We start from the raw sequence: 27,047 nt of genomic DNA on the forward strand, positions 1-27,047 counted from the left end.
TCACCAGCTTGCACACTTTTTTTAATTTAAACTCTATTTGTTATAATTGTTGTTATTTCATGAATTGTTACTGGTTATGCTACTGTAAAGTCCCGAAAGCGCTCAAGTCATGAGGACTAATCATCCGGTATCCATGAATTTATTAAGATGTTTTAGGGACTGCAGATTCAGACCTTCCGACCAACTTCGGAGCCACACTGCTAGAAATCAGAAATGTCATTAGCGCTCGGCCGAACACAACCCGCTTCCTGTTGCTCTCACTTCGCGGCCCAATCAAACGGGAGCGAGTTTTGTGGGCGCGTGCGTGAAAACACCCCGAGGGCCGCGTCTGTCGCTGCTGATTCGGTACCGAGGCTCATTTTCATGTGGGGGGGAATGGTCGCCGTCCTCCGTGCCGGCTTATCTAACTAACTGATAAATAACACAGTCTGTCACAATGATAACAAGGTCAATTCAATAGGCTGACCAACAGCAATGTTTTCCCTAAAGCGTCGCGCAGTCACATCTGATGCCTGCGCTGACCTCCGTGCTAATGAACAAAACACAGAGAGAGAGGCAGACAGGGACAAACACAGAGCAAATGAATATGAATGAAAGACAAATCTATCAGAAACACGCCTCCTTTAAATAACCCCCTCCTCCACTCCCTTCCTCCCCCCCGCTCTGTTATATTTTATTCTCCAATGCGTGGTGAATTTAATAAATATATGCAAATGTGTGCTGTGGAACATGACGAGTGTAAATCAGGCGAGGATGTTCTTTGAGCGCTGCCGAGATTGAGGCTGAGAGCTGACCCCGGGTTAATAATTTTTCACTTCCCTATCGCATTCAATTCTGCAGCCCCTGCGCCCGTGCACGTGAGCGCCTGTGTGTGCGTGCACGCGCGTGCACATCCGCGCCGTGCTGGTGGAAGCGGTGCACAGTTCACCCTACACTTTGCACACATGATTAGAATAATATTTACTTTCAAATTTATGCAAAATATGTGTAAAAAAATGTGAGAATTGTGCAATTTTTCAAGTTTGCTTTATTTATTTTCATGTGTATTTGCACATATTGCTGGAAGCGATTGGAGCGGTCTGAACTTCTAAAGCGTGTGTCTCTTCCTGTCTTTGTATCTTGACTTGCTGTGGAAACCAGTTAATCCCAGCAGGACTCAATAAAGAACCAGTCATCTCCTAAGATTTATTCTAAACCTTTCTTTCCTCTGGTCCTCTGTAGCAGGACGTACTGTGGAGCAAACAACACGACGGACCACTTTAAACGGATCAGATGTGTAGCGACGCCGGCCTCCTGGATCGGCGCATAATTACGCGCGCAAGCCCGCAAAACGTTCACACGTCGCGTCCCAGCTCGACGGCGCAGCCCGTCACGTGTTGAGAAGCGCTTCACACTAATGTTTGCTCCAACTCCACACGTCAATTAGGAGTTTACACAGATGCCGGCAGCACGGGACGAGTAGGTGGCGAATTGTTTGGCTTTTTGGCACGTTAAACTAGAAGAGACAGATTCTGCAAAGGTCAGCTGTGGTGCGTTCAGGTTCTGAACCGGGGGCCCAGACTCCCCCGGACCTGCAGGCGCTGTAAACACAGCGCTGATTAGCTTGTTCGCAAACAGCAGCATATTTGCACATTCAGCAGACACGCAGCAACGTTAGCGTCAATGTTTTCAGCTCAGATGTTTTTGCCCATTCAAAGGTGGACGCTGCTGGGTTTTCACACACTGAGTCCACACTAGAGCAACATTAGGTCTTGTGGCAGAAGATGAAGCGAAAGCAGAAGAATCATCTTTTTTCTGTATTAGTACAACTTCAATAATTGAACTCTAGCAGACAAAAGTTTTGTTGTAAGACAACAAGCTTCTTTTATGAAAGGATAAAGGACTAAATCGCTCCAGCAGCTCAGTTTTGTTTTGTTGCATAAGGCTGAAAAAACGTTGACAACAGCATCACTGTTGCAATTCCAGCTGTCTGAATTAAAAATGTTCGCCGCCCGTGCCACATATCAAACGTGCAGCATTGTGTGCTTGTTTAAAAGGAACATATATAATGTAGTGTAATTCCATTACTGGTTGCTGACGTGCAGAAATGAGCCCGTGGACGTGCAACAACTGCAGCAAGTTCAGCCTGTGACAAATCACCGCGGCCCCTCGTTTACGGCTCGCGACTAAACTATCGCTTTCCTCGACGTCTCATCAAACACTGCGGCACAACGGGAGCCAGGGAAGAGCCGGTTCAGGGGGAGTTCGATATTTGTCCATTGGAGAATCACCCGGAGCCTCGGTAGGCGAAGGAGAGCCTCAGTAGAATCACAAGGACTCTCGAGCCCAGCTGCGGCTGCGGCTGCGGCTTTTCCAGCATGTACATATGTAGATTGAGCACGGCGAAGGCAGCGCGGGGGTCACAGGGGTCACATCCTGCTCACCTCACCTGCACCAATGCACAGCGAGCTTGCTTCCTTCTGTCTGCGCTGATACTTTATGCTTCTCTATTTCACTAGTGACATGCTCATTTTGAAAAAAATTAAAATATATTATAAGACCAGTCTTTGTATTTATAGAGTATAATTACTGGCTAATGACTGGTTTATATTACACTATAATGTGCTGAATGCTTAATGCAGTTGTGTGGTGAATGTATGACAACATGCCTTTATGTTTGCATACTCCCATATAATAATGTGTCACAGACCGTTTATTAAACATTCATAAACTGGCTAACATGCAGCAGAGTGTTTTAAAGCAAAGTAGTAACTTCAAAAAGGCTGATTAATCACAAAGAGGCCTTTTGCCGTTAACCACCGAACAGTAGCTGCAACGCCCGCGTTCCACAAAGAAGTGGAGCGTGGCTTCGTGTCGCATCACGTCTGTTCCCAGCGTCGCCGCCCGCTTCCTGCATGTACACGCGACATCTCCTCCTTCACCTGAGCTCCTATTGATCGTGTTTAGCAGCACAGCTGTGTCTCCGAGCAGCGGAGGCAGAATTAAAACGCAGCCAATTTGCTTTTCTGTCCTTAACCAGGCTCCGGTGGTTCTTAACGTAAACACCGCCGCTGAACAGCCTCGCTCAACCCTTGAGCCCGGCACCTGTCCGGCTTCCTGTGGCGCCTTCCCGCCGTCTCCACAGCTACAGCACATTCCCGTCCCTCCACTGATCGCTGGATGCGGCACCACAGGCTTTTCTCTGCCTTTTTCGAATGATTGCGCTTCTAATCAAACATAATTTACTCACTATCTCGGTCCTCTCTGCAGCCCTTCTCACCCAGCACTCACTCACCCTCACCCAGCATCACCCCTCCTGGTAGCCCCAAGCCCAGGGCTTGTTGCCAAGGCAACCGGCATCTCATTTCTAAAGTGTCAGTTTGCATTATTGTCTTCACGCTTTCCAGCAATAACCTCTCTCTCTCTCTCTCTCTCTCTGTCTGTCTGTCTCTGGTCTGTTTGTCTGTCTCTCCCTCAGAAATACACGCACACACATACACACACAATTTTCTCTCTCTCTGACCTTATTATACGCCGCCTCTCTTTCCTCTCTGTTGCCTTGCGCTTTATCATTTCGATATTTTTTTTTTTCCAGCGTGAGACACTTGAATTCCTCCACTCTCCCACACGCGTACAGCAACACAAACACAACACCATGCATAAAACAAACAATTTAAAAAGGCTTGTGGTACGTGCTGCAATGCACATGTGGCCAGATAAGGCTTGATTCAGTCTGATTGGTTGTCAGAATAAGAGGCTTCTGAAGATAATGGACAACTGAAATAGTTACATGAAGGATTTTTAGTTTTTAATGGTGTAAACGCTGTTGTTGGGAGCAGGAGCACGACTACAGTAAGGTAAAGCTCGGCTCTAGAGTTAATTAGCTACGTTAATATCCATGTTCATGTGCTGTTTTTTCATTTGTGTGAGACGTGTTTCATTCTGTGGTAAATAGTGCTTTCATCGCCCGCGTGAGATCTTACTTCTAATCTTGCATAAGCTGTGTTGAGAACAACAATTCTGAAGTTTACGCACAGTCTTCATTTTAGATTCCCCTCACAGGAGAAAACATCAACACCAAACATCAACTTGTACTGTTGAAATCATAAGGGCCGAGTTTTCCCTTGTACAAATTAAAAGGTTAGAGGATGGCGTAAATGCTGTTCACGCCGTAAAACCCCTCGACGCAAATTTGTGATGCGTGATATTGGGTTGTATAAACAAAATTGACTTGGAGCTGAAGACCTGCCTTGCAGCGCTCAGGTCTGTGCGGGTCCCTCACAGTGGCTGCTCACATCCAATTTAAGGCAAGCAGGACACAGCACCCGCTCAACTCCAGGCAGCTCCAGCTGTGCTTTGTTGGTCCATTGCCCTGTCCTGTTCTGTGAGAACACTTGCTCCGTAGGGTCTGTAGCAGTGACGTGACGGCCACCCTCCACCTCCATAGTCACTGAAACAGTGAAACAGAAGCGCATCTTTAAGTTGATTGTTCTTGTTTTGTTTTTTAAACAATTATTTTTATATTACCTTTACATGTCCTGGTCCTTGGTTAGTCGTTGGCCACTTGGGGGCAGCACAAGCTGAAAGATATGAAGGCAACTGGTTTTTATTATGTTTAAAACTGGTGAGCCAAACTTGATGAAGTGTATTTTTACAGTATATCTGCTCACTGAAGCATCCAGCAAGCGGAGCAATACTACTACTCATTACTATCCACCTGCTCAACATAAGTCAACATTTTCTTTGTAGCTCTGTTTTGGGTCTCCTCCATAGCAAAGTAATAATTTAAAAACTATTTTATTTTTATCTGTTGGTTTTCTAGGTTCACTAGATATGGTAGTTTCTCCGGTAACTCATGAATGAAGGATGAGCAGCATTTGTGGTGCACAGGTCAGACAAACAACACTTGATTCTTCAAGTAAAAACAGATAAATGAGCAAAAACAGCAAATTAGGTTTAGTCACTAAAAACTGCAGGTAAATAAATTTAAATCATTATTTGCACTCTGTTTTAACTATAATCTGTACAGTACATAGGTAGGCACATCTCGCTACATCTGACAGTTGGCATAATCACAGGAATTATTTTCACCTAGTGTGAAATTAGTAGAAAATCTATTTTAGTGTTCACACCACTGAGGGCCTGTGTCTCTTTGCTCTGCAAAGCAGCTACGTTTTCAGATGCTGCTGCATTCACATTGTGTTTAAAGAGTTATAGTCATCCTAAAGCATTTATACGTATTTACTGAAAATGCACAAAATTATCAAGTGACTTTACAGTGTTGTGTCCACAAATGCCAGTGTTTTGCTGTGTTAGCAGCAAAGTGTTTAGCAGGTTATTTATTTATGGATAATGTATGCAGATGACTCTGTAATTTTAGCAGCCGCTCATGTTTCTGCCCATCACCAATACTGACGCTGTAACTTTGTCCCCAAACCCAGGACTCTTACATGCAAACAAATGTTGTGTGTTTGCTTTACATAAATACTAGAGAAAAAAACACTTACATTCCTACTTTTACTCTTACTCATCTAGAGAGGTACATTTTAAAAAATAAATTCAATGATGGATTCAGTAATTAAGTTCAGTGCAGAAAATTGCCAAACATGTAGGTGTGAGTGAAAAGAATACAGCCATTGTGTGTAAGTATCACCAAATGTAATGAACAAGCGCTTCCCGGGTGGGTGCTTGAACGTAGTGAGGTGCTTCCACAAAGTGAGCACCGGCTCATGAAACAGTTATGTAAAGTGGAGTGTTTTTGAAGGTCTTAAATGAACATTACCTGTGATCTCAGTCTCATTAGAAACTGAGAACATTGTGAAGTGTTGATAGTCCCAGTCTGAAGATGTGTGCGAATGCATAAGAGCTCGTCGGATGTCACAGAGGACAAATCCACCAGCTGCAGGAGAAGATGCAGGAAGAGGAGACCAGCGGTTTCTGGATCGGTGACGAATAAAGTGAGAACACAGAGATGTTGGTTCAACACCGCAGCTGCACATCTCACCCGTTTATTACACGCACGTTGCATCTTTTCCTCTGGCTGAGTAGTTTCATTTTTCTATTGTTCAAGCAGCCATCATCTGAACCTTATAATCATCATATCCTTAAAAGGTAAAGACAACAGAACTTAGCATTAGAGGAAATAATGTTCCAAGTTTATGATTATTTCTGACAGTGATCTAAGTGAAAATCAGAAAAAAGTACAATAATGATGTGACTGCAGGTGATCTGTAATTATTCCAAAATACCATTTGTTGGTCGATTGTTATTTATTATTGTTTGGCCCAAGCAAACTGATAAGAAATTAAAAAAAAACATTTTTATTAAAAAAGCCAAAAGGTCCAAAGTTCATGCTGTTTTAAATTTAAGCCTATTAATTTTTAATCTGTCTCCTGTGATTCCTGAATGTTAAGAGTACAGTAATACTGAATTTTACCATTAAATCAAACCAAACATAATCTTAATTTAAATTGATATACGTAGAGCGCATAGATATTTGATGCGATGAATCATTGTTTATCAAATATTAATTTAGTATATTGTGTGTGGGCTGCTGGTACTTGGAGATGTGACCACAGACTTCTGTTTCTTTTTTGTGACATTCTACAGATCAAAGAACTGATTAATAATAAAAACAAAACAACCAGCACGTTAACAGGTGATTAAAATTGATTCAAGGACGTCACCAAGACTTCAACATTCAAAATATTAATAAATATCAAGGTTTTGAAAATATTTGTTGTGCAGAAACACTACTTTTAATTATCAATATCAGTGATGGTTGTGTCAGCAGCATCTGGGTTAGTTAGAGATATGTAGATTCTGTGTGATCACTACATGATACAACACACACTTACTGTATCATGTACTACTTTTACTAAGTATCCCTGTATTTTCTCTGCAGCTCCTCATTCACACTGTGTTGTTTTGTGGCACACATCTGATGCCCGTCGGCCAACGGAGCAGGGCCAACTTGTCCGGAGCCTCTCAAGGCCCAGAAGGTTAATATTTGAAGGAAGGATGGTCCATAAATATGAGCAAAGGGACTTTTAATTAAATAAGCACTTCTTAAATATTCTCCTGGGCCTGCTGCTTTTGTTTAAAGGTGATTGATTGACTGCTATCACTCCGGGCAGGACCATTAGTTTCGCCACTCCCCGCGGTGCTCCATCCCTCCCCATCTTCTCTCTGTTTCTCCAGCTCTGCCAACATCTCTCCCTTTCCATCCTCCCTTTCTGTCTCAATTACCCTCCTTCTCTTTTCCCTCATTCCTCCCTCCCGTTCCTTTTGCGTTCCCTCCGTGCGGCTGCTGTCAGCTTCCCTTCCTTTTCTCTTTTCATCAGCCCACGTCCCTGAGCTTCTCTCAGGAGGCCCATATTTCTCCAAACTCATGACAAGGTAATGAGGCCATGCTAAATCCTACCACGCCCCGGGGCCACATCAGGAGGTGGAGGGGCAGGTCGGCCCTGGCCTGGCCTGGCTGCCTCCACGTCTCTTTCGGCCTGGCTTCGAGGCATCCATTGCCTATGGTCCAAATAAAACTTTCCGATGCTGCAGAATTTGCAAACCAAAGACAAAATAACACTCAGGATGAATTCAAGCTCTTCAGTCATCCTCTCCTGTTTTCCCGTGTTCTTATCTCCTCTCTCTCGCTCTCTCTCTCTCTCTCTCTCGCGTCCCTCCTTCCTCCGGAGCTGTGCTGTAGCAGCAGTCTGCCATGCTCTGCTGATTTCTAGCTGGAAGATGGGGATCGGCGGGGGAGCTCTGTCTGGCTGCGGACAGCTGAGCCATGGACACACACAAACACACAAATATGAAAACACACACACGAGAAATAGGTAAAAACTCCATGTGAGGCCCAGGAATGAGCGGAACTGTGAATGTTCTGTGTCTGTGGACATTTGCATCTTGTCACAAGTTTGGATTGGTTCCCCTCTTCATCTGTGCCTTCAGAGAAAACTGCAAACATGTTAGAAATGTTGTCCTAGTTGTAGACTAAAGAGTCTACAATTCAAACAATTTGCATATTTTTCTTCAATAATCTTCACGTGTTACTTAATAATAGAAAGGCTGAATTGATATTTCTTGCACTAACATAATTAAAAAACCATAATTCTCATTGCAGCCATTATTCATACACAGTCAGAAAATACAATGTTTGAGCCGAGTAGAAAAATATATATTTGAAGTTTTTGCAGTGCACATACACTTAATAAAGCACAAATCACTAAATGACTGAAAATCTAATCATTAGGGGTTTTAGACATAATAGACAGCAGGTAAAAATAATTATTGATCATGTAAGAATAGGACATGTTTACCAAACATTTTAATGCTACTAGTGGAAACTGAAAGCAAACAGAGACACTGACATGGATTGGTCTGTGTGTGGGATGGAGTGACACTCCACCGAGAGGAGGAGAGCAGAGAGAGGAGGCAGGAGAGGTGATGGTGTGATAATGGAGGCGGTGGAGAGAAAACACTCGGAGGGTGCACGGGAGGATATAGACACGATGGTTGCACTCCAAGTATTGGACAGAGATGCAGGTAAAGTAGGCTGCAGGTGAATGGAGGGGGGGGGGGGGGGCGTGCGCGAGAGCTGGAGGGAGAACGAGAGCGTGAGGAGGGGCGGCGGGCAGGCGTATTAAAAATGCAGCAGTGGGGAGCAGGCCGGGGATTCACAGTAATTAGATGACAAAACGGCGGCGGGCTGGAGATGAGAGAGAGGGGTCACACACAATGCCACTGCCGCCGGGTAATTTGTAAGTGTCAATCACCAGCCTGCCAGGGGAAATGCAAGAGGGAGAGAGCGAGCGGGAGGGGGAGGGGGAGGGGGGTGGGGGGGTTAGTGTATAGAGGCAGGGGGGCAGAGATAGAGGGAGTGCGACAGAATATGAGGGTGCTGGCGGGCGGCAAGTGACAGGATGGGAGCTTTTCTTTTTTCTTTCATACATGGAAAGTCAGGAGACAGAAGGAGCAGGTGAAAATGTAAAAGAAGAAGAAGTAAAGGAAAAAAAAGGGTCTGCAACGCGACCTGCGAGTTTGGAGATTTTTCACAATCTAATGTGAACATCGCGGCAGCAGAGCGAGGCCCGCGAAGGTTCTCATTCATCCCAAAGGTTCTGCTCATATTGCACCTTCACCAGTTGTTGACATGATTCGTACACTTATGTATTTTATGTCATTTTAGTGACACATCTCCCCTAAAATCGTGCCCTGCTCCATCCACACAATCATCTTCTGAGATCGACTTTTGTTAAACTATTGATGAGCACTGAGGCAAAACGTGCTGGAGCCACACCACAGTATTTACAGTGAAGTACAGTGTAGTGCGGTGTCTGTCCAGAGGATTGATTGCTTCCAAAGTGACCGGAGCTCGATTGAAAAGCGCATCGCTCAGACTCCAGGATGCCACAACCTGTATTAAAGAACTGTCAAGCCTCAAATTAATTGCAAATGTTTAGATCAGGGGCAGCGGCCTGGACACGCTCCGGCTCCGAGGCACAAAGAGCTGAATGAACGTGGCATTAACCTCCACACCATATGTAAATAGTCGCCATGTTACAGGGTAATTACGTGACTCTGGCCACGTCGCTTGACGGACATACGCGCGCCTTGTATTATTTCCTGAGTGGGCTGGCACGTTTCCAGGGAGCCAACACAATGGGCCGGCAGACAGCAGCCTGTCGCGGTCCGAGCATCACAGGATCACAGGCTACACACGCACCTACATGCCTGTGGCCAACAATGTACACAATCTGTCTTTACACATGCAAATACTGCTGGTTTAGTGTCGGCGAGTCAGAGCGGTGACATGACGTGACATACAGCGGATCCTCAGGGGGATGCTGTCCTGCAGGACCGCGGTCTCTTTATCTGCAGCCACTCATTCAGACAGACGCACACGCACACACGCACGCACGCACGCACGCACGCACGCACGCACGCACGCACGCACGCACGCACGCACACACACACACACACACACACACACACACCACCAGCAAAACAAAACAATTCTTCTCAACAATCAACAAACAGATAAACATTTGAATCATGGAGTACTATGTATTGCAAAAAGTTAACTTATAAATAGCTTTTAATTGTTGTTTGTTCTCCTACTTGTATTAATTTCATCACACAAGCAAACAAATGCATTTAAAAAAGAAAAGAAATCCAGAAATGATTTGAACTTGGGAGGTTTAAAAGTTCCTAAACTATAAACTGAAGGTGTATTAATTAAATACGCATAATTAAAGACAATTAAAATCCTCCCAGTTGAAAGACAGTACAGAAAATTCAGGAAATACAACCAAGACAAAGATAGACGAGTAACCTCTGCCTGTGCCTTAATTAAAAGGAATTTGGAGCACGGTAACACACACATGCTCGCAAAACACCTTTGGAAGTGTCTTAATTGGGAAATGATTAAACTCCTCGTTTCTTCCATGTTTATTCTTTTGTCAACAATTAGCAGCTCATAATCCACAACACTGTGCATCGCTGCTTCTGCTTCTTTAAGCAGCTGCCTGTTACCAGAGCACAGAGCACTTTGAATGCACAATGTACAGATCCAGCACGTTGGATTATTTCAGAGGTCATGAGACCAACAACATAACACCTCCACACATGAATATTTCTGAACTGACATTTTTATGATTTGGACGTTTTGTTTACTTAGTTAAACTATTTTATTGTGTAGGTGACAAAAAACCCTTTACAAGTGATTTTATTTCTTTTTTATTTCCAGAAAGTGACTGCCCTTCAGAGCCAGTACAGATAACAGACTAGTGGCTTTTAGGCTCCTAAGTCTCCCCACTTGTTGACTGCAGAGGAGTTGAAGTGCTAATGTGCCGTGTCTCATACACTTAGATGATAACTGTTGATGTATTTAACTGCTACAGCCGGAAAAAGAGAGAGTGATGTGAAATATTTTGCGTGTAACCTGACAGCCTGCCACACAACGGGGGTCCGAGTGAGAGCGAACTCCGCTCGCTCCCACAGCTGCCATTAACAGACGGACTGAGCAGCCCTGTGCAAATGACGTGAATAAATACGACGCACGCTGCTTAAGAGGCCGCGTCTGCCTCGTCAGTCTCTGTCGGTTTGTGCTGCTTTACGGAAAGTAACAGCTCTGAGAGCGTTCGGTGTATGTATGAATGTATATGTATGTATACGTATGTGAATGTATGAGGTAAAAAAATGCTTTTACACACGTGTAACATCCAACTCTGGACATGTCTGGAGTTACTCAATTACGCACGTCAGATGCAGCCGTACCTGGGGAAATCTGGTGGGTGATGGAGGGAGGGGGGGGGTTGGTCCCCAGGAGGCCAGCAGGACACAACACGTACTGCTGAAATCACAAGTGTTGTGGCTGCAGCACCGGTAGCATGATTACAAAGCACCGAGCTCCTCTGAAGCAGAGCACGGAGCAGCAAACACTTCCTGCTCCCTGGTGCCGGGCGGGCGGGCCGACGGAAAGGAGCCTCCGCTCCCAATCTGAACTATTTGAGCATTTTGTCATTTCTTTATTGGCTCTGCTTCTCAAACACCCTGGACACAGAGAGAAGCATCCATGTGAGGCGGACACTGCAGCTGGTCCAGGAGCTTCAGCTGGGTCAGGCCTCATTGTATGATGAGTCAGGGACAGCGTTGCAACCAGCTGTCAATCATCAGGCCTCCGATTTATCTGACTGGGCAATGTTTTTGCTTCACCATTCTTAAAAGCAATCATAGAACGTTGCCCCAGGCTGCCGAGGTGTCCGACTCTACTGTTTAAAACGCAGGACACCATCAAATAAGACTCGGGATATTTTGTTCAAATCCAGTAAAAGACCTAAAGCCAAGAGTCCAGCGCTCAACTCTCTCACTGATGATCGTTTGATAGTTTCAGGCGGTATTTGCGAAGATTCCTTGTTCCACTAAAACATAATAGAGATAAATTTCTTTGTTGTTCAACTGAAGCTGCAACTGTGGAAAATCAAATCATGTCCTTGGCGTTTTCTGCTGCATCCAGATTTAACAGCACAGATTCCTGTCATCGCAGAAGCACAATCACCACTTGATTAGCTTTAAATCAGCAGTTGGAACACAGGGAACGAAACGTTGAAGCTTGATGCATGATCAAATGTGAACTCGCCGACATTTTAGGGATTTCGGACGCATCTGGCGTCGTATTTTATCTTTTCTCCCCATCTCGCACCTTTTCAAACATAACTGAGAATTCTTGAATGTTTCACAGAAGAAAGTGATAGGAGTCGCAAATTTGTTTTATATAAATAACAGTTATCTGTTATGTTTTGAGTTTTAATATACGTCAAGGTTTTTCTTTTTATTATTTTTACAATTGATGATTTCCGAGGTAGTTTTGGACCGTTTAAGTAAAAACCAATGGTCCAACAATAATAAAATATGATGCATTAAAGGAACTAAAGATTTAGAGGCTATTAATATTTCTAGTGGATATTATGGCTTCACCCATAAGATTAGCCATGCATAAATTTGCTAGAAATTCTCATATTGTGTTTTCCATCAAAATATGAGATGTTTGTTGCATTTATGTTCATATATAAACATGAAGCAGGGTCAGGTCCGAGGTCTTTTTTGTCATGTGGCTGAAGCAACGCTTTAAAGGATGTCAGCTCCATTTCTGCTTTTGGCCAAAAAAAATTCCAAATAAGAAATAAAGTGACGTTTATGGTGCTCAAGATGATGATCCGTCTACAAGAGGAAGAATGATGGAAGAGGAGGATCGGGAGGAAAAACGTTTAGTCGCTGGTTGAAAGACTATAGAGCGTAACAGAGAGTATAGAAGCAGAAGATAGAGACAGGGATGGAGGGAGGCGGTGGTGGGGAGGAGGTGCAACAAGATGGAGAGCGACTGCCTGCACATACTGTCAAGGCAGTTAATATAAGGTGTGGAGATAAGGCCCCACAGACAAACATTGACCAAATCAGGCATTTCAGCAGCGCAGCCCGAACTGTCAGTCAGCCTGAGAGACAGACCAACAATCAGCACTCTACCTCTGATAAGGGCTCTACTGGGCGCGTGCAGGAAATAGCCAATCTGCAGCCAGCCTGGCGAGGAGGGTGACGGCGGGGAGCGGAGGGGAGGAGGGCGTCGCGAAGATGGAAGGAGATGGGCCAAGGGGGAGGGAGCCAGTGTGGAGAGACAACAAGTGAGGGAACGCGGCCTATAAATTTGGAGAGAAACGCGGATTAAGAGTTAATACCCGGGAGAAGAGAAGGAAAACAGGATGATATTCCTCCACACCCCAACCAAGTGCTCTCACAGAGAATGAAATTCAGGAGGGAATAGAAGTGATGGGGGCAAAAAAACAGAGCGAGAGGTGTGATACCAGGTCTTAAAATAGTGCCTCTCCCCAGTTTTTGTCACCTGGGAACAGCTTGCACAGAAAGCGTGTGAGAACTTGGTTTAGACCAACGCCTTACATTAATGATTTGCCAACAGCTCTGACTAGCTCGTTCCTCAACGTGCCGCTCGCCTCACAATGGCATCATTTCATTGTCTCCACTGATTAATGGCGCATCCACCGTGCACACGCGCGACTGTAGAATTCACATGCTGCGAGTGTGCGCTGTGCTTCTGAGTGAAGGATAACGCTCTCTATTTAATGGAAGAGTCTGCACTGGCTATGAAATTCCCTCATAACAAAATAAACACATCCGAAATGCTGGAGTGGATGCCAGTGGAAATCCGAGGCAGGGGAAGGCCACGCCGGCAGCTTGGACCCACACTGGCCCCTATGGGTCACGTCAGGAACCACAGTCTGGCTCCAAATACGAAGGAATAAATTCCCAACCGTTTACCTTCGTCAAACACATTTAGGCTCCTCCAAGCAAAACAGCAGAAAGCACCAACAGCTGCTGAGTATTTATTTTGGGAAGTGGAGTCAGAGGGGTGTCTGAGCTTCCTTGATCATGAACCAAACTGCCATTACCATGACCACTGATAACAGTAGGAATCGTAAACAAAGCTAATAACCGAGGGCCTGTTTGTATTCTCATTTGCATGCACTGGTGTGCAGGAGGAGGGCCCCGAGAGCCGAGATACAGGCGAGGCTGGCGTGTGGAGAAGCGGGGAGGGACGCGGCTGGAGGGTGGGTGAGCGAAAGGGTTAAGTTCCCTCCCCTGGTTGCACGCTGCTTTCCCTTGCTCTGTCAAGCCCCATTAAACCTGCTACACCACAGCAATATGGTGCCATCAATTACAGGCACGCTGCCATCAATGCAGAGCGCAGAGGAGAGGAGAGGCGAGAGCACATAAACAGGACAAACGGCCACATAAAAGACCCGCAGCCGGAGAGACCACAAAGCAGCATCACCCCGCTCTCGCCGTGGCTCTGCGTCAAATACACGGCCAGCGCGTTTGTGAATGAGAAACGCTTTGTTCCAAATGCACAGAAAAAGGGAGACAGAATGCACAAATTCACTTTCATTCATAGCGAATCCTGAAAAGATTTGGGCACGTTGGGTGAAAAGCTGCCCGACAGTGTGCTTCTGCTGCCCCCATGTGATAGGAGACGCAGGCATCACATTTATTCCCCTTAAAAACACATGCTCATCTTATACCATCACAAAAGGCCGTGAGAGCAGCGGATCAATAGCCGTGTGAGCATTCTTAGAAGTGACACTTCATCCACTGCCATCTCAGAATAACCTCGAGGTTCTGATCGTATTATCAGCCATTCAAGAGAAGAAAGACGGTCCAGCTGTTCAGTCCACTCAGCGCCTGGTGGAAACAGACAGACGTGCAGGTACAGGACAAAGACAAGGACGCTTAACTAGTGGTTGCGCTTTAAAACAGTTTAAATAACATTCTGACCATATTGTTTTATGACATGGTCAGATTGGAAGTCAGTCACAACCACAGCATCTGGAGGCAGAACTAGTACACAAGGCTGATACAAAGTCAAGTTCCCTGTTATTTACTTTTTTTTAAAAAGCTGCACTTTCAATACAGATTGTAATGAAAATCATTTCATAGTTCTCACAGTTGTTATTAATTACATGTGGAAACCAGAAAAAAGTCAGTAACTTACAGTAGCAGCTGCCAGAACAATTGTTTAAGTGTAAAAGAACTGGTTTACCCAAATGTTGAGGACATGTTTTATACATCTGTTGTATCTTTGCAGTCACTGGTTGAGCTTTCATTTTTTTTCAGGGTTTAGAGAAGCCCATCCTTCATGACAGATCAAATCGTGAACTGTTCAAAGTGTAATAAAGTTATATACTATACTTATAAAAAGGTTGCAAGGAGATTTGTGCACTGTTTGTTCAGAATCTGTCTCTGTTCAGCGAACTTATTCTGTACAAGGGAAACAATCATCCAAAGCAAAGTAATAAATCTGTTTTCTGTGATTTAGGTGAACCAGCCCTTTAAACTGTTACCACAGTAAAATGCACATAATCAAAGCCAACATTCTATTTACACGTGGCCTCACACTGAGCTGAGCTTCAGGTGGAGTTGATCTGCGAGGACGAGCTGCTGCTGCCGGAGCTCTTGGTCTTCTGGCCTCTGGTGGCACTGGGCTGCCGCTGCACTCGCTGGCTGGAGGTCTCTCGGCTCTTCTCGCTGTGGCTCGCTGCAGCCTTACTGCGCACTGCCGACGCAAAGCACGGAAAGCAGTCAGAAGGAGGCAGCGCGGGAGAAAAACACTGCGGCTGATTGTCTGCATGCTCCAAGCAGATATTATGAAAGAATAACTACACGAAAAGATGACGATGACAGAAATGATGCAAAGGAGAAGCTGTATTTCACTCACAGATGAGGAAACTGTTCCAGTGTTTTGACTTCATTAATTCATTTGTGGAACTGCCCTTCAACACTGCTCACTTATACCAAGAAGCTTAACATGACTAGCAGCTGCCTCTAAACAGTAACTTCTCAAAGCAAATAAACGTTTTATAATAAGTAATCAAGCGCAACCTCACTCTACTGAAGAGGCTTTTATGCTTGTTAACATTATCTTCAGGTGGCAAACAAAGTTGTGATCTGTGCATGCACAGCTTTCCTCTTCAGGGCCAGACACACTGACCTGCATGGCTCAGGTTGGGCATCAAACGGAATCTGCTTTAAATATATTTAAACAACAGAAACATGAAATAGCTTTACCTTTTGTGACAAAAGTCTCCAACATCCTGTTAAATGCTGCTGTTACTATTTCTGACAATCGCTGGTCTGGGTTTAAAAGCTGTTACACATTTAGTCTTGATGAGTCCTCACACATCAAACAATTTTGACATAGCAGTATTTCCAAAAATGTTTTTCTATTAGAATGAAACTGAAGTAAATAAAGCACCAAGTGGTTCAAATGATATAGGTCCATCTTGTAAAAGAATAAGGATGCTACTAATATTAGTTTTCTGCTCTGTTTGCTTTACATATTTTGTGAAAGAGGAGCCACAATATTAATGTAAAATAAATTACTTTTGCTACTTGTTAATCCATTTTCGTGGACTTTTTCCTTCACGCTTATTAATGAAACATAATGCTTTATGTACATCTTAAATCCAAAACATCATCTTTAGGATTATTAGCTTTCCAACCACTTCAAAACCAATTTTAAAAACCCAACTGTGCAATGAAACTGTGCGGAACAACACTCGCATGGATCTTGTTTCCAGGCCACACACACACATGCAAACATAGACGCATGTATACACGGTTTCCACTCTGCTCATTTCACAAGTTGCCTTATGAAATGAAAAAGTCACATGAAGTCTCGGCACAACCTGACCGATATTACAGTAGACATACACAACACTTAGCAGGCAAGCAGACATGGAGGTGTAGGCGCCAGAGGGAACCTTGAGCGTGAGGAGAGCTAGTGTCTTGGGGGCCGTAGACCACAATCTTAGTGTTGACCCTTGTGGCTTTGGGGCCCGATGCTGAGGGAGGAGCTGCAGGAGGCTTAGAGCTCTTTCCAGACATCAAAGAATCCTCTTCTTCACAAAGCAAGTGTCACAGAGAAGGCAGAAGTCATGAAGGACAGAAGAGAAATTAGATAGAACTGTGACATGCACACAGTGAAGATCACCTTCTGTTTATAAAAAGAAGTCTGTCTTCTGTATATCCCTGGTCTTCAGTCCACCTCCACTTGAGTAAAGTCTCACCACAGGTGGATTGAAGAGGGATTTTAGTTAGTGAGGGGGATTAGGACGTGCAGAGTGCAGGACACCGACCTCTACAGCAGCATGTACAGCCCTCAGGTGAAGGAATGTGAATATTTCACATGCTTTAAAAGGGAAAGTGAGAAGCAACGAGCACAGGAAGAATAACCAGAGCCAACTCAAAGGTTGCGTCACGAAAAGAAGTATTAAACATTCTGAAAGTTGCATTTTTTTCTGCTGCACTTTGTTGTGAAAAGCTTGAAGTCAGTGCTTTGCTGACCTTGAACTCTTTCATTCGGTAGAGAATGACCCACACATACTGAAGCTTCCAGCGTCGGTTTACCATAGGTTGTGTTATTTCTCCTGCCTGCTGCCAATTACCAACAAATATTTAGGGAACTTGGAGACAACAGCCTGGGAGGATTCAGACTCAGCTGCAGGTACAAAGATGTTATTGATGGGCTTTCACAGGTAAAGATCACCTTATTCACCTGATGACTTAATAAACAAGACTCATAATTTCTATTTTGGAACTTAATCATTATTAAAATGTTTGTCACGAGGAAAACCTGAAGGCATGTTTAACAACTTTACCTAATACAAGATGCATGGATAATAGATAATAACAACCTGCAGCACATGCAGTATCAAGAAAAACAACATCCCACCTTGAATATGTCCTTCATTCATTTACCAGTTGCCATAACACACAATCAGTGGTTAAGTCTATAGTGTGGAGTCAAAAAATATCTTATCACAGTTATTATTTTGTGTTTTTCCCGGTAGGTGCAGACTCAACATTTAATACTTTTGGCTGAGCAGACATCTTGTCTGCAGTAAATAAACTGCTTTTTGGAACAAATCTGAATTTAATTACTTTAGAGTGCCTTACTTAAGAGACTTCACCTGTTTATCTCCTTTTTAGGAACAGGGAACTAAAATAGCCAAGGGCTTTCACTTCCCATTATCAACCGGATCAGTGTGATAAGTCTCATTAGGAATAAAAATCTTTAGTGTTTGCATGTCGGTCTAAACAGGCACTCACCTCTGGCCTCCGACGGTCCTGTGGTGCCGCTTGTCGTCTGGGGGACAGTTACAGATTCCCCTCCGTTGTTTTCAGCCACCCTTTGACCTGCACACATCGCCTTCAGCGTTTGGAAGACAGCCTGAGGAGCCACATTCATCTTTAACAGGTCCACTATGATCCTACCAGCGTGAGAATCAGAACCAATGTCAGCTTCATTATGATAAATACGCCTGGGGCAGAGTCAGAAAACAATGGCCACTGTCAGAACTCACTTGAAAACCTCTTGGTCCACAGTGATGCCAGCTGCCTGCGTGAGCTCGTACAACTCCATCTCTTCAGCGTTGAGGACCTTCTTTTTCTTTATGGCATATTTCTGCACGTTTGAGGTGACCACCAACGCAGGGGAGTCGGGGGCGGAAGGTACCGTTTGTTGTGGTTGTTGAGACATCACCGATAATATCTGAAGAATAAAAAACAAGGTGTATTTGAAATAAAGAAAAAAACACGGATCATGTAGCAAACACAAAGCGTCAAAATACTAAAAATGACAGAATTTACATACTTATGAACATTATTAAGAATATCACACAAAAACGATTAACGTTCTCAACTAATCCATATTAGAAATAAATACTCACAATTAGCGATTTTGAGGATTAAAGTATCGTTTATCCACTGTCTCTTCTGTTTGAGTCAAGAGAGGCGCGCAAAAAGCACGTCATCAATGTAGGTCAGAGAGGCTGAATATAGGGATTTGTGGTTTGAAAGACAAGCTCTAGTACGTCATCCAAAACTTGTTGATGCCTATGATGTTGTGTCTGTTATTATGATTCTATTCTGTTTTAGTTATTATCTCTTTTATGGCCATTTTTAAAGGTTGCCTGTCATTTTTGTGTATTTTATTATGTTTTTGGTTTTAGTTTTTTCGTATCTTAGCATTTTCTATGTGTATCTAGAGGTTGCGTTTGGTTATATCTTATTAAGATAAGTATTATGATGTATACTTGATCTCTGTACAAAATAAAATAAGTAGAAAAATATATAACGTCCACTAACTGTGGAATTGCGCATGCGCAACATGAAAAGAATTTGTGTAGTGTTTTACAACTGCTCGTTTAGTTTTAAAGGCGATGCCAATAATGTTATTCCACTATCATGTCCAAACCTTGTGACATTATAATGATGGAATGCTTATTAAGGTAGTTTGGGTATAATAAGGTCTAAGGTACGAAGCCGGAAGTACTGGCAGGATTGTCCTCCTGCTGCTGCTCAGCCGTCCAAGAATGGCCGCTGCTGCAGCAGGGATAACAAACAAGCAGGGCGCTGTGACGGCGATGGAGCCCTGTATCCGGCACGGGAGGGGAGCTGGTGGAAACGCGGTCAAGGTCAATGTTGACTCTGAACTCCAGTTTATATCTGCCCTTTGTATGTTGCTCGATTGTTTTGCATGAAGGACCGACAGACAGCAGCGCTGCTTTCGTGGCTTCGGCTGAATGCTGCGTTGGCGCAGCGCCGGGCAGCTAGCGGTCGTTTAGGTTCGACCTGTGTGTGTACGGACTGTTGTACAGGTAGAGCAATCGTTTGCTCATATCACGGTGAACATAACCTGGCGTACGTGCCGTCAGAAGGCTGCTGCCGGTGGCCGCAGCATGCTAACGGGTTAGCATGGCTTGATCGCGTCTGCACCAGTTGTGGTACGCTGCAGCTCCTCTGTGTGGTGGCAGAGCTGAGCAAGTTAGAACCTGCTCTCCTTCACGCGGCGTTTCAGAGACGCTGTTTTCAAACTACACAAGCTACAGATTGTTTATTTATTACAGTAAAGGCTGCTTTAAAGGTTTGTTTTAAAAGTTTGTTTTTAAGACAGAAGGGTCCCTTTAGCAGTAAACAAAGCCCATAAGTGCTGAATCCAGGACTCCACTGTCCTCTCTCGTGTTCATTTTCTCTCTGCTATGAACCAATAGACCATGTCAGTGCTTTGATCAGAGATGTTTCCTTTCCAGGTGCTGGAGTGTGGAGTCTGTGAGGACGTCTTTTCTCTCCAAGGTGACAAAGTCCCTCGCCTCTTGCTCTGTGGACACACGGTGTGTCATGACTGCCTGACGCGGTTGCCCCTGCATGGCAGAGCGGTTCGCTGCCCCTTCGACAGACAGGTCACCGAGCTGGGTAGGCTCAAGGATATGTGCTCTTATTGTGACATAAAAATGTTCGATTCCTCTGTTGATTTGAAGGATATAGGGTTACTGGCCTAAGTGGTTTAGTCATAGTTAAAGCTCTTCAAAAATCAGAGTCTCAGACCAGATCGACTTTAACCTCTCAACCAATCAAAAGAGGTGACTGACATGGAGGAGGCTGAATAGTTAGTTATATAGTAATCAAAAACTGCGCTTTTTTAGAATTATGATTTTTACATGTCTGGTGTCTTTAGTGTTAACCTTTCAACTCAATCTTAATCTTAATCAGGTGATTCAGGAGTGTGGGGTCTAAAAAAGAACTTTGCACTTCTTGAGCTCTTGGAGCGACTCCAGAATGGAGCCACCAACCAGTCAGGAATGTCAGAAGAAGCCCTGAAAGGCATGGGAGAAGTAAGGAAGCTGACTCTTAGCTCTGTTTCTGTAAATTACCCTTGTATCTAAATGATTTTAATTCACAATTGTTGTTGCATCAAGTGTATAATCCGGTGTGATGAGGACGAGAGCCACACAGCCTCCATGTACTGCACTGTGTGTGCCACCCACCTGTGTGCTGAGTGCTCCCAGCTCACCCACTCCACTCGCACACTGGCCAAACACCGCCGGGTGCCGCTGGCTGACAAGCCTCACGAGAAGACTTTGTGCCCACAGCATCAGGTCCACGCCATCGAGTTTGTCTGCCTAGAGGAGGCGTGCCAGTCTGGGCCTCTCATGTGCTGTGTGTGTAAGGAGTACGGCAAGCACCAGGGACATAAGGTAACCGACAGAAACTGATGCATTAAATATCATTGTCCTACAGCACGTGCTTATGTATTCTATAATGTTGTCTCCAGCATGCTGTTCTTGAGACTGAAGCCAATCAGATCCGTGCGTCTATTTTGGACATGGCCCACTGCATCCGCACCTTCACAGATGAGGTGTCGGAGTACTCCAGGAAGCTGGTGGGCATCGTGCAGCAGATAGAGGGTGGGGAGCAGATAGTGGAGGATGGAGTTGGCATGGCACACACTGAACATGTAAGACACGGCGAAGGGCTTCTCTGAATTGAGGGTGACTGAGATTCGTCTCCCGGCTTATAACCTCTTCTCCGCACCTTCACCAGGTCCCCGGCACAGCAGAGAGTGCACGCTCCTGCGTCCGAGCTTATTTTGCGGACCTCCACGAGACTTTGTGTCGGCAGGAGGAGATGGCGCTGAGCGTGGTGGACGCTCATGTCAGAGAGAGGCTGATCTGGCTGAGGCAGCAGCAGGAGGACATGACCATCCTGCTGTCTCAGGTCTCCACAGCTTGCCTGCATTGTGAGAAAACACTTCAGCAGGTAGAAGACATGCTGATTCCTGGCTGGTGCACAATCTGGCCCATTTTTTTTTAAGCCTGTAGTTATTGGGTCTCATGTCTGTTCTTTCTTTTCCTTTGCAGGACGACTGCAGAGTTGTACTGGCAAAGCAGGAGATCAGCTGTTTGCTGGAGACTCTTCAGAAGCAGCAGCACCAGTTCACTGAGCTGGCAGATCACATTCAGCTGGATGCTGGCATCCCTGTCACCTTCACCAAGGTACAGACGGTTCCCTCATTCTGCTCACTAGTCTGACGCCTCATGTAACAGCCTGGCTCACAATATTCACAGGACAACAGAGTCCACATCGGTCCAAAGATGGAGATTCGTGTGGTGACTCTTGGGCTGGATGGAGCCGGAAAAACCACCATTCTCTTTAAGCTGAAGCAAGATGAGTTCATGCAACCCATCCCAACCATTGGTACGTTCTCTTATCTCCCTAGATGTGATTTTTTTTTTATCAGCAAATCCAAACTCTTCATTTGTTCGATAACACATTTTCATTGTTTGTCTTCAAGGATTTAATGTGGAGACTGTTGAATACAAGAACCTGAAATTCACCATCTGGGATGTGGGTGGAAAACATAAGCTCAGACCTCTCTGGAAACATTATTATCTGAACACACAAGGTATTGTCTACCAGTGTTTATGGTCTTGACATTTATATAGCATTTATAGCAATAGAACAAGTGATTTCTTCACCACCAGAAAATATAAAATATAAATTCTAATACAAATATTATTTAAATTTTGATAGGCAGAAATTGTGGCGGAAGCAGTTTCAGTAGCAGCATTTTACATTTAGCTTTCACAGTTAAAGTTGGTTTATGATAACAATGCTTCTCTCTCTCTCCCCTCACTCGTCCACGTGCAGCTGTGGTGTTTGTGATCGACAGCTGCCACAGAGACCGACTGATGGAGGCTCACAGTGAGCTGGCCAAACTGCTGACAGAGAAGGAGCTCAGAGACGCTTTGCTGCTGATCTTTGCAAACAAACAGGTACCGGACCAACACTATGCCAGAAATGCACGTTCTGTAAAAAGCCCAGCTGACTGTCACAATGTCTGCTGTGCAGGACGTTCCCGGTGCCGTGTCCGTAGAGGAGATGACCGAGTTGCTGAGCCTTCACAAGCTATGCTGCGGGAGGAGCTGGCACATTCAGGGCTGCGACGCCCGCAGCGGGACGGGTCTTCACGAGGGCCTGGACTGGCTCTCCAGACAGCTGGTGGCTGCTGGTGTCCTGGATGTAGCCTAAATACCAAGCTCCCCTTTTATTACACTAAACTGACTTACTGACTGAAACCAAACCCCAGACTGTGAGCTCTCACCAGTTCTCCTGCGACTAAGACTCAGCTTCAAGCCTTCAAGTCTTTACTTATCTTTCTTTGTGCACCAACATGGAAAATAAAGACGCAAATACTCTGTATAGCCGCAGCTCTGCACATTGAAACCTACAAACTCTTTAACTTAAGCGCAACTTGTTACAAAAACCTTGCAACCCATCTTAGCAAATCTAACCCATGGATTCTTTAAGTTATGTGTGCTGTTTTTTTTTTAAAGTGTGTGAACCTATTTATGCCACAGCTGGTCTTGAAATGGCACATCAGTAGAGGTTTGGTTTGAATGTCGTGTTTCTGTTACACAACAAAGTGTTTACTGAACTTATTTATGAGCAGGAAGTTGGATGTTACTTCAGTACAAAGCACTTGTGACATATTTTTGCACAGATTCTTCCTCAGTTTTTGTGGAGTGTCTTGCACGCAGAATTTGAGACGCGCTCGTCAACTGCTTTACTACCAGCTTTCATTCGGGGGCAAGTAATCTATCTGCTGTTTCTTAGGAGACTGAGTATTAAACTCGCTACAAAACAGTCATGTGACAATATTACCTATTACAACATCTCACAGTTTACCTGTCTGGAGTTCTTATGTGATGGTGCACCTTTTAATCTAGAGCTATTAGTAATGTAACGTGAATCTTTGTGAAACATTAAACTCAACACTGACACTTGTTATCAAGGAACCATTATTTCATTTAATCATTGCTATGTAATGCTTACTACTTGTACCTATGTATAAAAATGGAAATAAATGCACGGTTGTAAAGTCTTTCAGTTACAGTAAACAAGAAGCTTTGTGTTGAAGCACAGTGCACGTTGAAACTCTTGTTTCTAATGGATTTGAGAATCGCTTTTGTAAGTTACTGATGATGACATTACTATAATAAACTGACCTTGTTTGGAGGCTGGTAGATTCTATCTCTGGCACTTTTCAAACTACATGTTCAAATTATTGCAGAGCGACATAAAACACTTGATTCCTGCCGCAGATCACTATTACAAACAAAGCTTTTTTTTAATAGGTCAGTCTGGTAAAAAAGTATCACTGTACAGGACATGAAGACACAGGATCACTTTATGGTGATGTTGATGATGCTGATGTCTTCATACGGTTTATCAGTCTTTGGGTTAACTTTGATGTTGGAGATCCTCTGCACAGCCTCCATGCCTTTCGTACACCTTCCAAACACAGTGTGCTTGTTGTCGAGCCAAGGCTGCGGAAAGAGACCACAAAACTATTCAAATCATATTTAGGAGATATTTACACTGGCATCTGTGACATTACTGTGCCTCTTCTGCTAATTTACTGTTTTTCCCCATTAAGTTAAAAAAGACTGTGAATGTGAGTTGTTGCCATTGTGAACTTACAGTAGGAACAACGGTGACAAAAAACTGCGAGCCATTGGTGCCGGGGCCAGCGTTTGCCATGCTGAGTGTGTACGGACGGTCGTGTCTCAGTGTGGCATGGAACTCGTCCTCGAACTCTCCACCCCAAATACTCTCTCCTCCCATGCCTGTGCCTGTGGGGTCTCCAGTCTGGATCATAAAACCCTGTACACATGACAAGTATTTAGACACTGTGTACAAGCACACATCAGATACTTTGCCTTATTTATATACCTTGATTACTCGGTGGAATATGTGACCATTGTAGTATCCATTCCTGCTGTGAACGCAGAAGTTCTCCACAGTTTTTGGGCATCTGAAAATAAAAAGTTCTGTTCATACCATCAAGTGTGAAATGAACTTGTGAATAAGGCCAGGATGTTGTGGATTAACCTACTCCACAGGGAAGAGCTTGATGTGAATGTCTCCCATGGTGGTGTGAATGATGGCGCTGTCAGACACTCGCTTGGGGCCCTCAGCCTGTGTTGCAGCCATCACTTCTTCCTTCGAGGGCTTCTCGTTGAAGATGTCTCTGTCTGACTCAGCACTCTTGGTATCCTCTGGTTCCCTCTTTGTAAACTTGAGTTTTAAAAGAAAAAGCATTAAGAACAACTCTAACAGAAGAATGCAGTGTCATTATGTTGAAGCATTCTCACCATGTAGAAGCGGTTCTTCTTAAACGCAGTGCAGAATATGGTGGGATCGGGCTCTAGGTTCTCTAATGCCGGGTTGTCAGATGCCTTCATCTCCACAGTAGGTGCGGCATGTGCAGTCTTGGCAATCCCCTGGAACAAACTCAGCTGGACGACGCGAATGTTCTCCTGTTTCCCAAGGATCCGCACACACCTAGGAATCAGAATCACCTTTAGTGTTGATCTGACACAAGTGACAAGTGGCAAGCTTTATTCATCCTCACATGAACATACCTGTTGGTTTCCACATTAATGACCTTGATGCCCAGCATGGTGCCATAGAGCACAAAGTGGCCAGTCTCATCAAAGATGATGTTTGTCAGTCGGATACCATCCACCTTCTCCAGTTCTCTCTCCACAGCCATCCGTCTCCCGAACTCCATGTCGGGAAGCTGCTGTCTCATCTGCTGCAACTCTGTGAACATCTAACAGCAGGTTTGATGAGGACGTAGAAGTGAAACACCCCCCAATAGTGACTAGATTGGTAATAACTTACTGTTAATGATTCATCAAACACTCTCATCAGTTTTCCTGTTAGGAAACGGAAGATCCTGACCTTCCTGTCAGAAGCAATGGTGGCCATTTTCTTCCCGTCAGGAGAAAAGGCGAGACTTGTGGGATAGGTTTTGTGCTTGGCAAACTCGTACAGGTCTGTATCTGTTTTATATTCCCAATTCACGTATTTGGGAAACTTGAATTCGTTTGGGAGGCCAGTCCAGTATTCCAGCATTCCAGCTTTGTCAGCAGACACGATGACTCTAAATTTAGGATTAAGGCGGATTTGGGACAGCGGTGAGGAGTGCATTTTGTCAAAAACATGAAGGGGCTCATTGCTTCCTCTCCCATCATAGACAAAGATCTTCCCCGTTGATTTTTCAGAGCATGCCACCGTCGAAATGGCATCACCAGGATTATAGATCCATTCACACTGGCCGGGATAAAAACTGCATGTCAAAAAGAAGAAGAAAAAAAGAAAATGTTACACAGGAAAAAAGGTGACTGTGCATGGATTATGTGTATGTATTACAACATTTAAACTCACCCTAACTTCAGCATATTAATCATGTCAAAGTTGACAACATCAAAAACTTTCATGGCCTGATCATCACCAACAGAACAGAACAGAGCTCCCTCAGCACTGACGGCAATGCATTCAATCACAGCTGCAAATCAAGCAAAAGTTAAATTAGAGTCCACTATTTAATGTGCAAACACCGAAAAGGTAAATACGCACCGAGATGACTTCGAAAATGTTTGACAAACTCTATTCCCTCCTCTTCCTTCTTCTTCCAGAACTTGACATGCCCGTCCTGGCTGGCTGTGAGGATGAAGTCTGTCCTTGAGCAAGTGATGCAGGTTACGTTAGTCATTAATAAAATACAAACCGATGTAGTAAAAGCACAAACAAACAAAGATGTGCGTAACAGTTTACAGATATGTAGATCTCGTATAGTAGTAATAACGTGGATTCGCTCACTTGGAAGAAACTATGTGCGTGATAACGTCTCTGTGCATGTAGCTACGCTCATACATTGCGGCAGAAGGAAGGTTGTCCAGATAAACACGCTCATATTCCAGTACTGTGAGGAATCAAGCAAAACACATGAAAGTTAAGGGAGAGTTTGGTTAGCGCTGATTAGCATCCATGGCTAACAAAGCGGGCGAAATGCGGCAGCCAACCTTTCCTTTTTTTGGTCTTGGAGGCTTCGCTGGGTAGGGGCCCGACCCATTCATTGTCGTCCCCATTCTCATCTCCATCTTGATTATCATCAGCTTTTCGCTTCAACTCCACATTGTTTTCAGACGCCGCCATTGCTGCAGCTTTCTGTTGGTGCTTCCCCGTTTAACTTCCGTACTTCCGGTCGGCGCCTAAATTTCTTTTGCGCTTCTTTTCCTTCACATTCTCCTGTAATTGTATGACCTACAACAAATCATCTTATTTAATTGTTCAAACACATATCCTTT

At 44.4% G+C, this 27,047-nt stretch overlaps 3 protein-coding genes across 11 annotated transcripts; 1 reads left to right on the forward strand and 2 right to left on the reverse strand.

Moving 5' to 3' along the window:
* Positions 1 to 1,010: 1,010 nt before the first annotated feature.
* On the reverse strand, positions 1,011 to 18,917 carry mzt2b (mitotic spindle organizing protein 2B). 8 transcript variants are annotated; one of them, XR_008696225.1, is made up of 10 exons: positions 18,780 to 18,917; positions 18,414 to 18,601; positions 18,160 to 18,320; positions 16,812 to 16,949; positions 15,446 to 15,604; positions 7,403 to 7,761; positions 5,984 to 6,082; positions 5,762 to 5,878; positions 4,507 to 4,559; positions 1,011 to 4,429 (listed from the first exon to the last, which is right to left on the reverse strand). XR_008696225.1 is itself a non-coding variant. In XM_029170120.3 (6 exons), exons 2-5 carry the CDS (start codon positions 18,587 to 18,589, stop codon positions 15,459 to 15,461), a joined length of 621 nt encoding a protein of 206 aa, XP_029025953.1. In that variant the 5' UTR covers positions 18,590 to 18,601; positions 18,780 to 18,917; the 3' UTR covers positions 8,137 to 14,733; positions 15,446 to 15,458. The 8 variants fall into 8 exon arrangements, 4 of the variants coding, with proteins under 4 accessions (XP_029025953.1, XP_029025955.1, XP_029025952.1 ...); XR_008696224.1 differs by having other exon boundaries at positions 5,762 to 6,082; XR_003787859.3 differs by having other exon boundaries at positions 5,984 to 7,761.
* A 386-nt stretch (positions 18,918 to 19,303) lies between these two features.
* On the forward strand, positions 19,304 to 23,677 carry trim23 (tripartite motif containing 23). 2 transcript variants are annotated; one of them, XM_029170115.3, is made up of 11 exons: positions 19,304 to 19,526; positions 20,142 to 20,304; positions 20,602 to 20,723; positions 20,808 to 21,086; positions 21,164 to 21,346; positions 21,433 to 21,648; positions 21,750 to 21,884; positions 21,957 to 22,086; positions 22,184 to 22,294; positions 22,540 to 22,664; positions 22,741 to 23,677. In XM_029170115.3, exons 1-11 carry the CDS (start codon positions 19,425 to 19,427, stop codon positions 22,918 to 22,920), a joined length of 1,746 nt encoding a protein of 581 aa, XP_029025948.1. In that variant the 5' UTR covers positions 19,304 to 19,424; the 3' UTR covers positions 22,921 to 23,677. The 2 variants fall into 2 exon arrangements, with proteins under 2 accessions (XP_029025948.1, XP_029025949.1); XM_029170116.3 differs by lacking the exons at positions 19,304 to 19,526; positions 20,142 to 20,304; positions 20,602 to 20,723 and having other exon boundaries at positions 20,824 to 20,931; positions 21,003 to 21,086.
* Positions 23,678 to 23,994: 317 nt separating this feature from the next.
* On the reverse strand, positions 23,995 to 26,939 carry ppwd1 (peptidylprolyl isomerase domain and WD repeat containing 1). Its single transcript, XM_029170113.3, has 11 exons — positions 26,763 to 26,939; positions 26,560 to 26,662; positions 26,317 to 26,420; positions 26,125 to 26,245; positions 25,579 to 26,026; positions 25,317 to 25,507; positions 25,047 to 25,236; positions 24,788 to 24,969; positions 24,625 to 24,706; positions 24,373 to 24,555; positions 23,995 to 24,218 (listed from the first exon to the last, which is right to left on the reverse strand). The coding sequence occupies exons 1-11, from the start codon at positions 26,893 to 26,895 to the stop codon at positions 24,075 to 24,077; spliced, it is 1,881 nt and encodes a 626-aa protein (XP_029025946.1). The 5' UTR covers positions 26,896 to 26,939; the 3' UTR covers positions 23,995 to 24,074.
* Positions 26,940 to 27,047: the final 108 nt, after the last annotated feature.

This window comes from Betta splendens, chromosome 12, assembly GCF_900634795.4.
Source record: "Betta splendens chromosome 12, fBetSpl5.4, whole genome shotgun sequence".
Classification (NCBI taxonomy): domain Eukaryota; kingdom Metazoa; phylum Chordata; class Actinopteri; order Anabantiformes; family Osphronemidae; genus Betta; species Betta splendens.